The sequence below is a fragment of the Pristiophorus japonicus genome, chromosome 3 (genome assembly GCF_044704955.1).
Source record: "Pristiophorus japonicus isolate sPriJap1 chromosome 3, sPriJap1.hap1, whole genome shotgun sequence".
Taxonomy (NCBI): Eukaryota; Metazoa; Chordata; class Chondrichthyes; family Pristiophoridae; genus Pristiophorus; species Pristiophorus japonicus.
In genome coordinates this window covers 107,060,260-107,073,987 of record NC_091979.1, presented here as the reverse complement: position 1 = coordinate 107,073,987, position 13,728 = coordinate 107,060,260, and the positions used below count along the sequence as shown (strand labels likewise).

The window sequence follows — 13,728 nt, the reverse complement described above, 5'->3', positions numbered from 1 at the left end:
ATTTTCATTCAATCTATGGGCTAGAAATTGGCCATTTTAAAGCGATAGCGCTTTTTTCGTCTTGCACACTGGCGCCCGTTTTTTCGGCGACATTTCGTTGTTTTTGGCAGAAAAAGGTGATCAGCTAAACTGACCAAAGTCTTGTGCCAGAGGTTTTGAAATACCGCTGAAAAGCGGACCGCCAGTGTGCGAGACGAAAAAAGCGCTATCGCTTTAAATTGGTCGTTTCTGGGTGAAAAAAAATGCCCGAGAAAAACCTGCATTGCAGCCCCCAATATGGTGGTACATATGAATACCTACAAAAAAGGTAAGTTAAAGTTTTTATTTTTAAATTTTTTTGCAGTGATTACTTAGTTAAGGGTCTTTGTAAATGTTTTGTGTTTTTTTATTTTTTATTTTATGCTTTTTTTTGTGTTTTCCTCCCTTCCAAGGCCTCTCTCACAGCGGTAATCAGCCTCGGACGAAAGTTGGCGAGGACCGCAGTTTCTGCCGTGAATCCTCGTGCAACGCTGATTTCTACCGCTGGGCGCATCTTGTGACAAAACTTAGAGCTTTAAAAAATGGCAATAAATGCCGAAAAAATACCACTATGATCAAAAGACCAATTTATAGCCCAATGACTTTTAAATTCAAACGGAGTAAGATTACCTTTAGGACAGTCTTGTTGTCCGAGGAAGGTGTTCGGCCCACCCACAAGGCAAATTTACAGGGATCACCTTCTACATGCTCCGTTACCCCCAACTCTGATGTCTGGAAATTGAAGCAGATGAGGGGAAAGTATCCAATAAGTAACAAGAAAAGCATAAATAACAGTTTATCTTTCTTGAACACCTTTGGGTTAAAAGGGGATTAATCGCCAATGTCATTAACCAGATACACACTTTGTACAAACATGCACTGTTCCCTGTATATTTGTTCTGCTGCTAATCTAAATCAAGGCCGAATGGAGGCCTATTTTTATTAAAGTGTGGACCTGCAATCTGTGCATATACATGATTTTTGCGACTGCACATGCTACTTTCCAGGGAATTCAAGCAGAAACAGTTGTGAGGCAAGCACGTAGATGTATTAAATCAGCTCGACTCGTTTAGCAGGCGAGTACAGGACTTGCCTATCTAATGGCAGCTTGCAAGTTCCACAACAATCTGGATCTGCGAGGTTGGGTCTTCAGAGTAAGAGGCCTTTATATTCTCGAGTGCTGGTGACTGCAGGAGAACCATACGCATGTCGACGGCACTCCATCAAGGTCAACATGCCATATTGCAATCATAATAATGTTTGTTTATTAGGGCTAGAAATTCGGTAGTTTAGCGCCTCCCGTTAGCGCCTGAGGGGGGCGCTAACAGGGCACTAAGGGGTTAGTGACCAGATGCGGCGAATGCAGCGACACCCATGAACATCAGTGCCGGGTTTAACACTGCTGCTAACGCACAGCCCCTGGGCCTCAAGCACCTTGCAGATCGCGATGTCATAAAGTGCGCAACGCCCCGGATGTAAACCTGGCTCTCACCCCCTGCTGTATCACCTCGCGCCGACATCGCCAGCAAGAGGAGGCGTTCTGAACTCGGCTGGCTGCTTGGGGAACGGTAATTAAAGGGAATGGTTTTCAGCTAGCGCAACCTTTATTATTTGCACAAGTCTGGTGCCTGCGCAAAGCTTTGCGTGTTTCACTGGTGCAAGATGTCCAAGCCCTCCACTTTGTGAGAGTGTTTGGAGCTGTAATGGCAATTATGTAGGTCGCCTTGCAAAACAGAACTGCCGACAACTAGCCTGTGCAGCATCATTGGGCCTTCCCTTTAAGCAAGGGAAGCAGCCTCTAATGCCGTTACCAATGCACTCGAAATTGTTTAGTGCTCTGCCGCTGCTGACCCGCTCTTGGACTATAGCACCCAAAGAGAAGTGGTTAGCGCTTGATTTAGTGCTTCACTTCCCTCTTGGAGCACCAAAGCTGAATATCGCTGGAGGAAAGAATGATTAGCGCCTGGCGCTACTTTTTCAAAATTTAGCGCCCCAGTTCCGATTTTCTAGCCCTTAATTTGTTATCCAATCTCTTATTGTACTAAGTTTGGGTGCTTATTCACTTACAAGTCCTTCGTCTCCTCTTTTTTGATAACCACTCATCTTTATCAGGGCACTTTTATGTTAAAAGAGTACAACCTATGGCAAAGATACAGTTCTCTTGCCTGTGGGGTTCACCGAAAGGCTGTTCAATAAATATATTTACATTGAAGTGGAGACCTGCAATGTTGTTATGTTGTATGTGTGCACAGAAGGATAAGTCCATATTCCCTTTGGGCCTAAAAAGAGCAGCAGTAAGTAAAATACATTAAACAGGGAGAGCAGCATACAAAGGTTGGTATAGCTCTGGTTGCCAATAAAAAGAATTTTAGTACCATCAAAGTAAAAACCCATTAAATAATGTACAACCAGGATGCAACCAAGCACAGCTGTCTAGGACACAAAACAGAGAATACTGAAAACATTCGGCAGGTCAGGCAGCACCTGTGGAGAGGAGTTAATGTTTCAGCTGTGGACGCTTCGTCAACATTTGAGGATATTACATCCTTGGAGATGGAGCACGCGGTGTCCACCGGTACGCTCGCGGCCTTCCGCGAGAGGTGGGCACCGGAGGGACTGGAGTGCATCATCAGGCCCGGCAACCAAATTTTAATTTGATTTTACGTTTTAAAGTTTAATTTGTTTTAATTGCCGGTGTTTTTAGTGTCCCCTTCCCTTTTATAGGGGGCACCGGAAAAATTGTGATTTTAGTGCCCAAAAAAAAAAGAGGAAAAAAAAGAAAAACACAAAAAAAACAAAAAAAAGGGGAAAAAAAAGGGCCTTGTAAATGTCTGGTGTGTCACCCAGGTCGGGTGGCACAGTTTAATGTTTATGTTTTGCAGGTAGACTCCAAAAGAGTTGAGGATATTACAGATCAACAGAAGAAAGACAAGGGCAATGGAAAGAAATCCAAACATATACACACACATACAAAGAAAGAGAAGGTCCTGTAAAGCACTTAAATGGAAAACAGGAGATGGTTAAATGGCAGAAGTGATATCAGGAGACAATAGGAGCATAAGGAGAGAAATTAAAGACATTTACAAGGCACAGAGAACGTGTGAATAGATGAACAGCGTGGGGGATGAGGAATGGAAGCATGATAAACTGGCAAAATGAAGCTGGTTCCAGCAACCCAGGAGCTTGGGAGAATAACAAAAGCAGGTCAACATCAAGGGTACAGACCACAGTGCTCCCCAAGCATTGATTCCAAAGTGCTGTGTGACATGGAATGCAAAAGAATTCTGAAACAGCTGTTAGATACATGAAGTGTAAATACCACTTCATTAATTTCAATTCAAATGGTAATTAAAGAAACTGCATTAATGTAACGGAGTGATTATCTGCAACAACATTTTTGTATCCTTCCGCGCAGGCACATTGTCGGCCCCACCCCTTTTTACGCATGCGTGATGTCACCGAGGTCCGTTCGCGCATACACCGTGGCCCTCGCTCTCCTCAGCTCTGTGGGAGAAGGACCATCATTGGATCTGTGACGAGAACAAAGGATCGAAAGGGAGATCAGAGAGAGAGGGGGTCGGAGAGAGAGGGATCAGAGAGAGAGGAGTCAGAGAGAGAGAAGGGGAGAGAGAGGAGAGGGGGGGAGAGAGAGAGAGAGAGGGGAGAGAGAGGAGGAGAGAGAGCAGAGGGGAGAGGGAGGGGAGAGGGGAGAGAGAGAGGAGGGGAGAGGGAGGGGAGAAGGAGGGAGAGGAAAGAGAGGGGAGAGAGGGAGGGGAGAGGTGTTGGAAAGGGTGTTGGACCAGAGAGAGATGGGAAAGAGGGGAGAGGGAGGGGAGGGGAGAGGGAGGAGAGAGGGAGGGGCGAGGGAGGGTAGGGGAGATGGAGGGGAGGGAAGGGAGAGGGAGGGGAGAGGGAGAGAGGGGGGAGAGGGGTTGGAGGGGGTTGGATCGAAGAGAGAGGGGTCAGAGAGAAGGACGAGGGTGAGAGAGGGATGAGAGAGAGGAAGAGAGAGAGAGGGAGGGAGGGGAGAGGGAGGGAGCGGGAGGGAGGGGAGGGAGCGGGAGGGAGAGAGAGGGGCAAGAGAGAGGGGCCGGGAGAGGGGTTTGGATCAGAGAGAGAGGGGTCAAAGAGAAGGATGAGAGCGAGGAAGAGGGAGGGGAGGGAGGGAGGGAGGGGTGAGAGAGGGGCCGGTGAGGGGGTTGGATAGGAGAGAGAGGGAAGAGGGAGAGAGAGGGGTCGGAGGGGGAGAGAGAGGAGAGAAAGAGGGGTCAGAGATGTGGGTCAAAGAGAGGGGATAGAGTGGGAGAGGGGAGAAAATGTGAGGGGGAGAGAGAGAGAGAGGGGAGAATGGGAGAGAGGGGAGTGAGACAGGGGGTCGGAGAGAGAGAGGAGACAGAGAGAGAGGGTGGATTGGAGAGAGAGGGGGGATCGGAGAGGTGGGGAGGGGGGGATCGGAGGAAGGGAATCAGGGGGGGGGGGGAGAGGAGGTCAGGAACTCAGTGTTGAGTGGAGGTGGATAATGAGTACAGACAGCACAGAGGATGATGGGAGGCGTGATCCAGGTCTAAAGCAGGAAGGGGGGGGTGGGGTGGGGTGAGGTGGGGGTTGAGAGCGTGATCAAGATGGCAAGACTGGACAAAATCCAGGTCATGACACTGTCAATATTCACTTCATACCCAATAAACCTGTCAACAATCAGTGACCCATCCACAATGCCCCTTCTACGGTGGGCGGGTGGATTTGGGTGGGGGGGCGGGGAGGGTGAAGGGTCAGGAACTTGTTGGGGGGGAGGAGGTCATGAATCCATGGGAGAGGAACTTGGGCAGAGGGAGGTCATGAACCTGGGGGTCAGGGGCAGAAGGTCAGGAACTTGGGGGGTGGGGAGTATGTCAGCCACTGGGGTTGGGGGGTTGGGGAGTAGGGGAGTAGGTCATGAGCTTGGGTGGGGGGGTGGAGTAGGTCAGCAACATGGGTTGGGGGATGAGGGGGCAGGGAAATTAGGTCATGAACTTGGGCAAGGGCGGTGGGGCAGGAACTTGTTTGAGTGGTTGGGAGAAGGTCTTGACCTGTGAGAGTGAGTTCCATATTGTCTGGAGTCAGCAGTCAGAATGGCTCAAATTACACTTTGCAAAGTCACTGATTATGTAAGCAGGGCGGTTCTAATTACGCATTGCAGAGAAACTGCTGGGTGTGTCTTATCCTCCAAGGGGACCAATCAGCAATCAGTCATGTGATCAAGGGGTTCCAATCAGAGCTTTTATATGTTACAAATAAACGCATCTTTATTAAAGAACTGCACTCACTAGTAACTTGTGCTTGTAAACATATTTGCTATGTCCTGAGGAATCCTTGATCTCCTTGCTAAAAACCAAGGATAATTCAAAGAGAAACAAATGCCGTTCCCGTCCTTTCCGAATGAGAGATTTGGGGTCCCACACTTGGAAGGTGTCCTGAAGAATGAGCTCACCCTGAACATCAAAGTTTTCATCAAACCCTGTGTATAGATGGAACATGAGAAAAATATTAGTGTTTATAATGGCAATTGGCAATATAATTTCTGTGAACCTCTAGCCGTGCATACTCATTAATATTATCCAATATGTACATGTGTGTGGTTGTAGGCACACAAATATGTATATGCATGTATTCATGCATGGGTGTGTTTGTGTAGCAGACTAACCAGTTCTGGTTAAGAAGGTAGTATTTAAACAGACTGACTCATTTCTAGAGGCAGGTCAGTATCAATCTAATTCGATTTGTGTGGATTCATATTATGTACATTGTAATTTCTTTGAGACATTAACTTTTAGCTCGCCCGATGGACCACATAATAAATCCAGTGAGCAGTTGAACCATACAGATCAAGAAGGTCCTGTATTCGATTATTCCAACTGAGCTGAGTTAGTTGTCTCTGTCAGGATTGTGGCATGAGCATTCTGAGCCAGGAAGAGTACGATTTGGTGAAGGTTTCCATTCCTGATTGCTATCCAATGTTTCTTGTTTAAAGCAGATGTGTGTGGACATTCGGTGAGGCCTGCATCAGGCATGGCTGTGGTTTCCATCAGCAGTTTAAAAGCTGGCCAAAACTCAGCGTCTCGGCTCACTTTGGAAGAATTGCTACTTGGGCGAGGTACTAAACAGTTGGTGGAATGATATCCAAGTCTTCAGGTACAGCAGGTGGTGAAGAAGGCAAATGGTATGTTGGCCTTCATAGCTAGGGGATTTGAGTATAGGAGCAGGGAGGTCTTACTGCAGTTGTACAGGGCCTTGGTGAGGCCTCACCTGGAATACTGTGTTCAGTTTTGGTCTCCTAATCTGAGGAAGGACGTTCTTGCTATTGAGGGAGTGCAGCGAAGGTTCACCAGACTGATTCCCGGGATGGCTGGTCTGACATATGAGTGGAGACTGGATCAACTGGGCCTTTATACACTGGAGTTTAGAAGGATGAGATGGGATCTCATAGAAACATATAAGATTCTGACAGGACTGGACAGGTTAGATGCGGGCTGAATGTTCACGATGTTGGGGAAATCCAGAACTAGGGGACACACTCTTAGGATAAGGGGTAAGCCATTTAAGACTGAGATGAGGAGAAACTTCTTCACTCAGAGAGTTGTTAACCTGTGGAATTCCCTGCCACAGAGAGTTGTTGATGCCAGTTCATTGGATAGATTCAAGAGGGAGTTAGATATGGCCCTTATGGCTAAAGGGATCAAGGGGTATGGAGAGAAAGCAGGAAAGGGGTACTGAGGGAATGATCAGCCATGATCTTATTGAATGGTGGTGCAGGCTCGAAGGGCCGAATGGCCTACTCCTGCACCTATTTTCTATGTTTCTATGAAATGGGAGGAGAGGAGAGAAAACTAACAGTAAAAGAAAGGAATCAGTTTTCTGGGAATGAGACAGAAAATGTTGCAATACAGCAGGTCCATGAACTGCTTTCAGAGAAAAGATGGTTAACATTTAAAGGACAGACGCTCAAAATCCTTTTTAGAGATGCGGACGCTGATGGACCTACTGTGTATTTCTTGCATTTTCTGCTTTCATGCCCAGTTCCACCATTTGCAGTCTTTCCTTTTGATTTTTGCTGAGAGTGAGTTGTTAAAGGAGATGGTTTTATGTTGCCGTGCGAGGATCTGGAGTGTGGCTCCACCACTGTCACCCATTTACAGGTGCTGTTCTGTGGCCAGAAGGAGATCCAGTGAATCCAGCCAGTGAACCACAAGACCCACGATAAGATAGATCTCTGCAGCTACTGGAACAAGATAAGTTGGGCCATTTATATTTCCAAGAGCAACCGATGGCTAGATGATCATGGGCTTACTGCTGGCTGGAATTTAATATGTGAAAGTATCTTAGGTGAAAGTCAGAAAGTAATGGTCTGGGAAAAAAGCACACGTGAAAGTATCTTCCAGAGGGATGGCTATTCAGGTTTCTTGTTAATATTTTGGCTTCACCTAGCTTTCTATTGCGCATTAAAAAGGACGCTAAATAGAAATAATATAAAGGATGTTGTGAACATTATATGCCCATTGACAACTTATTTTAGCAAGATTTTAATTCTTCTGCGTTCAGCTTATTGCGTAGAGTGCAGAGTATACATATTTAAAATCAACACTCCAGAAAGCTGCAATGTCATGACTGACAGCTGAAAAGTTGTTACATGCCAGCAAAGACAAAATGGTACACTTTATAGCTTACATAACACAGAAACGGTTTGCATCATTATTGATCAAGTTGGGAACCATTTGAGACTTGATAAAAATGAATGGTTCTGGTATCGAATGTGGAAAGTACCTGACTGACCTTTGATCAGATCTGCCCCTAATAATCAGCTTAATCTATCTTTTAATCATTGTATGTTACCCACTGGAGGGAAAATTGCGGTCGGAGGCTTCCTTCGTATGAACACCTCTGACCTGAAAAAAATCTACGAAAGTACCTGGTGGTCCCGGAGGAACATATAATTCCGGTCGGAGGCCAAGATTCGCTGTGCAGCGCATGGGGAGATGTGTTTCAGGTATGTATACGAACGTACAAGCTGGAGTCACGTGGGCCTGGAACACCAATCATTATGTACTATTCTCATTGATTAAGCGCCTTGGGATGTTTTACCACGTTAAAGGTGCTATATAAATAAAAGTTATATTTGGCAATTTTTTTTTAATGTGTTTTAAGTGTTAAAAATAAACTTACCTTAATGGTTTTTAATATAAAAATGAGTGATCAAATTTAATATTTATATAAAAACGTAAGAAATAGGAGTAGGAGTAGGGCATACTGCCCCTCGAGCCTGCTCTGCCATTCAATAAGATCATGGCTGATCCGATCATGGACTCAGCTCCACTTCACTGCCCGCTCCCCATAACCCCTTATTGGTTAAGAAACTGTCTTTCTCTGTCTTAAATGTAATCAATGTCCCGGCTTCCACAGCTCTCTGAGGCAGCGAATTCCACAGATTTACAACCCTCTAAGAGAAGAAATTCCTCCTCATCTCAGTTTTAAATAGGCAGCCCCTTATTCTAAGATTATGCCTCTGATCAGTGGAAACATCCTCTTTGCATCCACCTTGTCAAGCCCCCTTATAATCTTATACGTTTAGATAAGATCACCTCTGATTCTTCTGAATTCCAATGAGTAGAGGCCCAACCTTCTCAACCTTTCCTCATAAGTCAACCCCCTCATCTCCGGAATCAACCTAGTAAACCTTTTCTGAACTGCCTCCAAAGCAAGTATATCCTTTCGTAAATATGGGAACCAAAACTGTTATATCTGTAAACTTGTAAATATAGATTGTAAATAGTTGTGGTCCCAGCACTGATCCCTGCGGCACACCACTAGTTACCGATTGCCAACCCAAGAATGAACCATTTATCCCGACTCTCTGTTTTCTGTTAGTTAGCCAATCCTCTATCCATGCTAATATATTACCCCCAACCCCGTGAACTTTTATCTTGTGCGGTATTTATATGTTTTAAAACTCTTAGGTTGGTAAAAGTAAGCTATGTGCCTGCTTTTACCAGGTGTAAAAGTTTGAAGGACATTTGCTGGGCATGAGTTGGACAAATAGCCCAATATCTCCCGCGCGAATGTCCTTCTCCCGGGGATGTGGAGGACCTGTCTAGAGAAATCTTGACAGATCGGAAAAAACGGTTTTCGGTGCATGCGCATCGCACCCCGAAAACTGGCTTTTGTGAGGCCTCCCCGGGTCCATGCACACTTCGTACAGACACGGCGAGACTGGAATTTTAGGCCCATTATGTCTGTGTATAATTCACAGCACAAAATGCAAATTTGTGGCAATTACACCCAACGGTTAAACTAGCAACTTGAAGTTTTTACACACACCAGCTTGTCCCAATGTGCCACACACACTTCCTCTCCAAACTGCCCTACGTTGGCATGTTTTTATGCAAGGATTTATGAAACATTGATCTTAAAAATCAAATTAATTTAAAGTCAGGTTTTATTAAATATTACAATTTAATTACAGATATATTAAATTTAAAAAGTAGAGAAATTAGAACCACACAAGTCAAAATGATTTAAATTTGGGTTTTATACAAATTAAAACTTTTAGCTAATGCCGTGTTTATGATTTCAATCACTTAAATAAAGACATACCCAAAAATGGACGGGGTTGGGTTGGGTTACAACCAAAGTGAGACTAAACTTTAATTGGCATTTCTTTAAATTTATTACATAATCCAATTGAAATTTTGATCAGATGCATCAAAAGGCTATGGGAGTTGACAAGGCAAAAGCAGCCACCTTTGGGACTTAGCTCTATCTGACTGCTGATGGAAGAGCTGAGTCCCATAGCTAACTGAAATGAGAGGCGATCATTGACCACTCTATTTCATGTCTCCCTGGACCTACTAAGGAAACAAATCAAATTTCTTTGCTTTAAATAACACCATTTAATGAATTATAATGTTAATTAATGTATAGCATTAACTTTTGATAGCTGCTATGTTTGATGAAATTTGTTACTTTTAATTGCACTTGTATGTGAATTAATGAAATGTTGATTAACATATTCTAACATTTTTTCCACATTCTACTGAGATGTGCTGAGCATCCAGTGACACAGTAGAAGTGGGGTCAGATCAGGCTACAGAGCTGAACTTTCCAAATTTAGATCCAACAAACCAGTCCTGCAGAATAAAACTACATGCCATTATATACATAGGACATGGCTGTTTACATCCATGATTACACCAAATGTAGAATTCACATTACAAAAAATCTTACCGCTATAGAGGGTAACGGGGCAGTAATGTTACTGCAGACTATATGATTGTGGATTCTGAAGAAATTGGACAATTCAAAAGGCACTATATAAATGCAGGCTGTTGTTGTTGTTAACAAACAATGGGCCAGAAATTGCGGTCGGATGCCTCCAGCCAAATTTTTTTTTAACGAAAGTACCTGGTAGTCTCGGAGGAACGAACACTTCCACTCCGAGGCCTAGATGCGCAGCCCAGCGCAAAGGCCCACGCAACCCAGGAGCGTGCGCGCATCCTGGGATCACGTGGGCCTGGACCACCAATGAAAATGGAGTATTCTCATCGATAGTAATGGTGAGTTCCGTATGTATGGAGCTCCCATTACTATCAATGAGAATAACCCCAAAAACACAGAAACACAAAACATACATTTAAAAAACACCTCACCTAAAATGAATTTAGATTGAATTAAATTAAATGTTTTGTAAAAAAATATATTTTTTTGAAATGTTTTTTAATATCTTTTAATAGGGTTAAAAATAAACAGGGTTTTTAATATAAAAATTAGTAATAAAATTTAATTTTTCTATCTTTTAAAACTCATACTGGTAAAAGCAGGCCCTACACCTGCTTTTACCAGGCGTAAGAGTTTTAAGGACATTCGCTGGGCAGGAGTTGGGCAAGTAGCTCAAATCTCTGCCCGTGAAGGCCCTTTTCCCGGGCATGCGTGCAATCTGTCAAATTTTGACAGGTCGCAAGTACCAGGTTTAGGCGCCCCCGGAGAGGCCGCAATTTACGGTCCTATATGATATGTGGCTTTAGTTAAAGTGGAACTAGCAACAAAGACTTTGGTTTTTGCAGTCTTACCTTCCAGCATGCTGACATGCATGGCGTCATTGGCTTTCTTGGGTACACTAAGCATCACTTCGAGACCATCTTTCAATTCCCCTTTGCCTTCCTCACAACAGGTTAAAAGTTCCTATTGACAAACATTCAAAATGCTAAAAGTCAAATCAAAAACAATCCAGTCTTTAATGACTAAAGGCTTTTCTATAAAAAGTTTCCTATCTGCCCTTCACCCTTTTAATCATTCAAAATGAGCCCATTACTAATGAATCAATAAACAAACCATGTGTTGCTCGTGGATGAAAAGATGGATTTAATACTCACGGCTGAGGAATCTTCTCTCATTTCCATCTTATGTACTGCGGCTCCCCCTCCTCCCCAGTCACATTTTTCCCAGGCTTCACTGCCCAACTTTGAGCCTGGGTGTTTCTCGTGCCTACCTGAAGTGGTGACTGATGCCTGTGCTCAGCCTATGACCTCCACCCTGGCCCCAATCCACTAACCCACAGTAATGTATACAAACTGCTTAAAACAGTGACAATACTGTTTTGCAGCGCTGTAGTTGAAGGCTTGGAACTATTTCAGAAGCCTGTCAGTCTGGCACTGGGTGAGGCCGAAAAGGTGGTTAGTGCAACCTGCTGTGCAAGAAATGGGGCCCAGGAAGTACGACACTTGGAAGCCGGAAACAGGTTCTGCAGGACTGATCGGAGAAGTGCAATTGCACTATGAGATCTGTACCTAGGGATGAGAACTCGCTGCTCTATATTGTCTCCTTCTGTGTTGTAATTCTTATGATTATAAGAGATAAGAACATAAGAAATAGGAGCAGGAGTAGGTCATATGGCCCCTCGAGCCTGCTCCAACATGATGTAAGGCGCTCCTCTTATGCAACTCTTTGGTTGATTCTAATACAGGGTAGATGTACAATGTGGGAAATATTGGAAGCTTTTCATACCTTCAATAGGAGCTGGTACTTTGTGATTCTCTGAACAGGTTTAATTAGGTAGGATGAAATTGAATTGGCCAAACCATGTCTTTGTTGAATTTCCTACAAAAGAAAGCATAAAATACAGAATGACTACTAAAAATTAAATACAAGTTGCTTAAATAAATGCATCAATTTTATAACACTACAAATTGGGGTATAAATGTTTTTTTCACTCAAGACAAAAATAAACAAAACAACATTGCAGCTTAAAGATAAGCACTGCTTTATTAATGGAATGAAATATTTTACTTTTTTCCTGTGACTTGTTAATCCCTGCCTTTTCAGTTTCAGGCTTTCAGAATATTTTTAATTTTAAAGTAATTAATCTTAAAGGTATTATAGTAAATGAAAATGGTGAATGGCTAAAATCCAGATTTTAATGGATGAAAAATCGTGGAAGGTGAACCCTTGATTTTCCAATAGACCATCCGCTCTAGGCAAGCTCTCACAGTGATAAGTGATGGGTGATTGAAGCACGACATCACATTATTCTTCTCATGGAAACATGCTGCCATTGTACTGGCTGCCAACTCTCTCCCGAGGTAAAGTAAAAGAATAAGTAAAAGGCTGGGTTCAAAATGGAGTTTTAGGTATATCGAGGTAACAAGAATACTGCAAAAAAGAATGAGCCAAAAACTTAAAAATGAATAGGCTCCATTTTCCTATGACGATTTTTGGTGCCTAGGAGGATGTATGGCCGATTTTTTTGTGCCCGTTTGCAGCGGGGAAAAATATACAAGTTTTGCCAAAGTGAAATGTAATTTTGGCGCTGCAGTACCCGAAGTTACATCTGGGGGTGGAGCTTCAAATGTGCGCTGAAAAGTCAGTGAGCATGCACCGGGAAAAAAAAACTTTTTCCACGTGACGGATGTGTCCGCACATCCACAGTGAACTTCCTGGTCTGAATCAGCAGCTTGTGAGAACACATTCGGATCAGAGCTGGATCTGGACATTTAAATTTTAGCTGCAAAAGATGGATCCAAGGGAAGGGAAGAGGAAAGGGGTAGGAGAAGGACGAGGGAAAGGGGAAGGAGGAGGGCCAAGAGATTGCCAGCAGAAGAAATTGAGCCCCTGGTAGACATCATTGAGAGGAGATTGGATGTGCTGGAGAACAAAGGGAGAATGGGACAAAAGAAACTGAAACCCTCTCTACGAGCAAAACTTTGGGAACAAGTTGCAGAAGAGTTCAATGCAGTGGCCATGATCCCGAGAAGCGGTACGCAGGTCAAAAAGTGGCAGGACCTTGGCCAAGCAGTCACTGTAAGTATTTATGCACTGCAATTACATTTGTAAATGTGACATGTGTGACGTATATGTGTCCATCACTGCAAAAGGACCCTCTCTTCAAAAGTTCTATTTTCATCTTTGCAGAGGAAGATGTCACAGATCAACCGAGAAAGGTCAAAAACTGGAAGAAGTGCGCCAAGTAGGCTGCAACTAACAGCCGTGGAACAGAGGATCGCTGATATGATTAAATCTCACAAGAGAAGATCAACCACCAATGAGGACGCTGGGCCCAGGTTACCAAGAGAGGGTAAGCCCTGCCACATACTCATGTCACTCTGCCCCCTCTGCCCTCTGACCTCTCCCCTGCTGCTAACCAAACATCTACTCTGTTATGTTTCGCAGATGTTGTGCATCAGGAAG

At 44.0% G+C, this 13,728-nt stretch overlaps 1 protein-coding gene across 1 annotated transcript in view; it reads right to left on the bottom strand.

Annotated features, from left to right (window-relative positions):
- Positions 1 to 13,728, bottom strand: part of kalrna (kalirin RhoGEF kinase a) — a 989,478-nt gene that overhangs the window by 312,191 nt on the left and 663,559 nt on the right. The window contains exons 29-32 of the mRNA XM_070875649.1: positions 12,049 to 12,141; positions 11,115 to 11,226; positions 5,322 to 5,512; positions 649 to 750 (exon numbers count right to left, since the gene is read on the bottom strand). Of these exons, the coding sequence (XP_070731750.1) occupies positions 649 to 750; positions 5,322 to 5,512; positions 11,115 to 11,226; positions 12,049 to 12,141 (498 nt within the window). The remainder of the gene's footprint in view (positions 1 to 648; positions 751 to 5,321; positions 5,513 to 11,114; positions 11,227 to 12,048; positions 12,142 to 13,728) is intronic.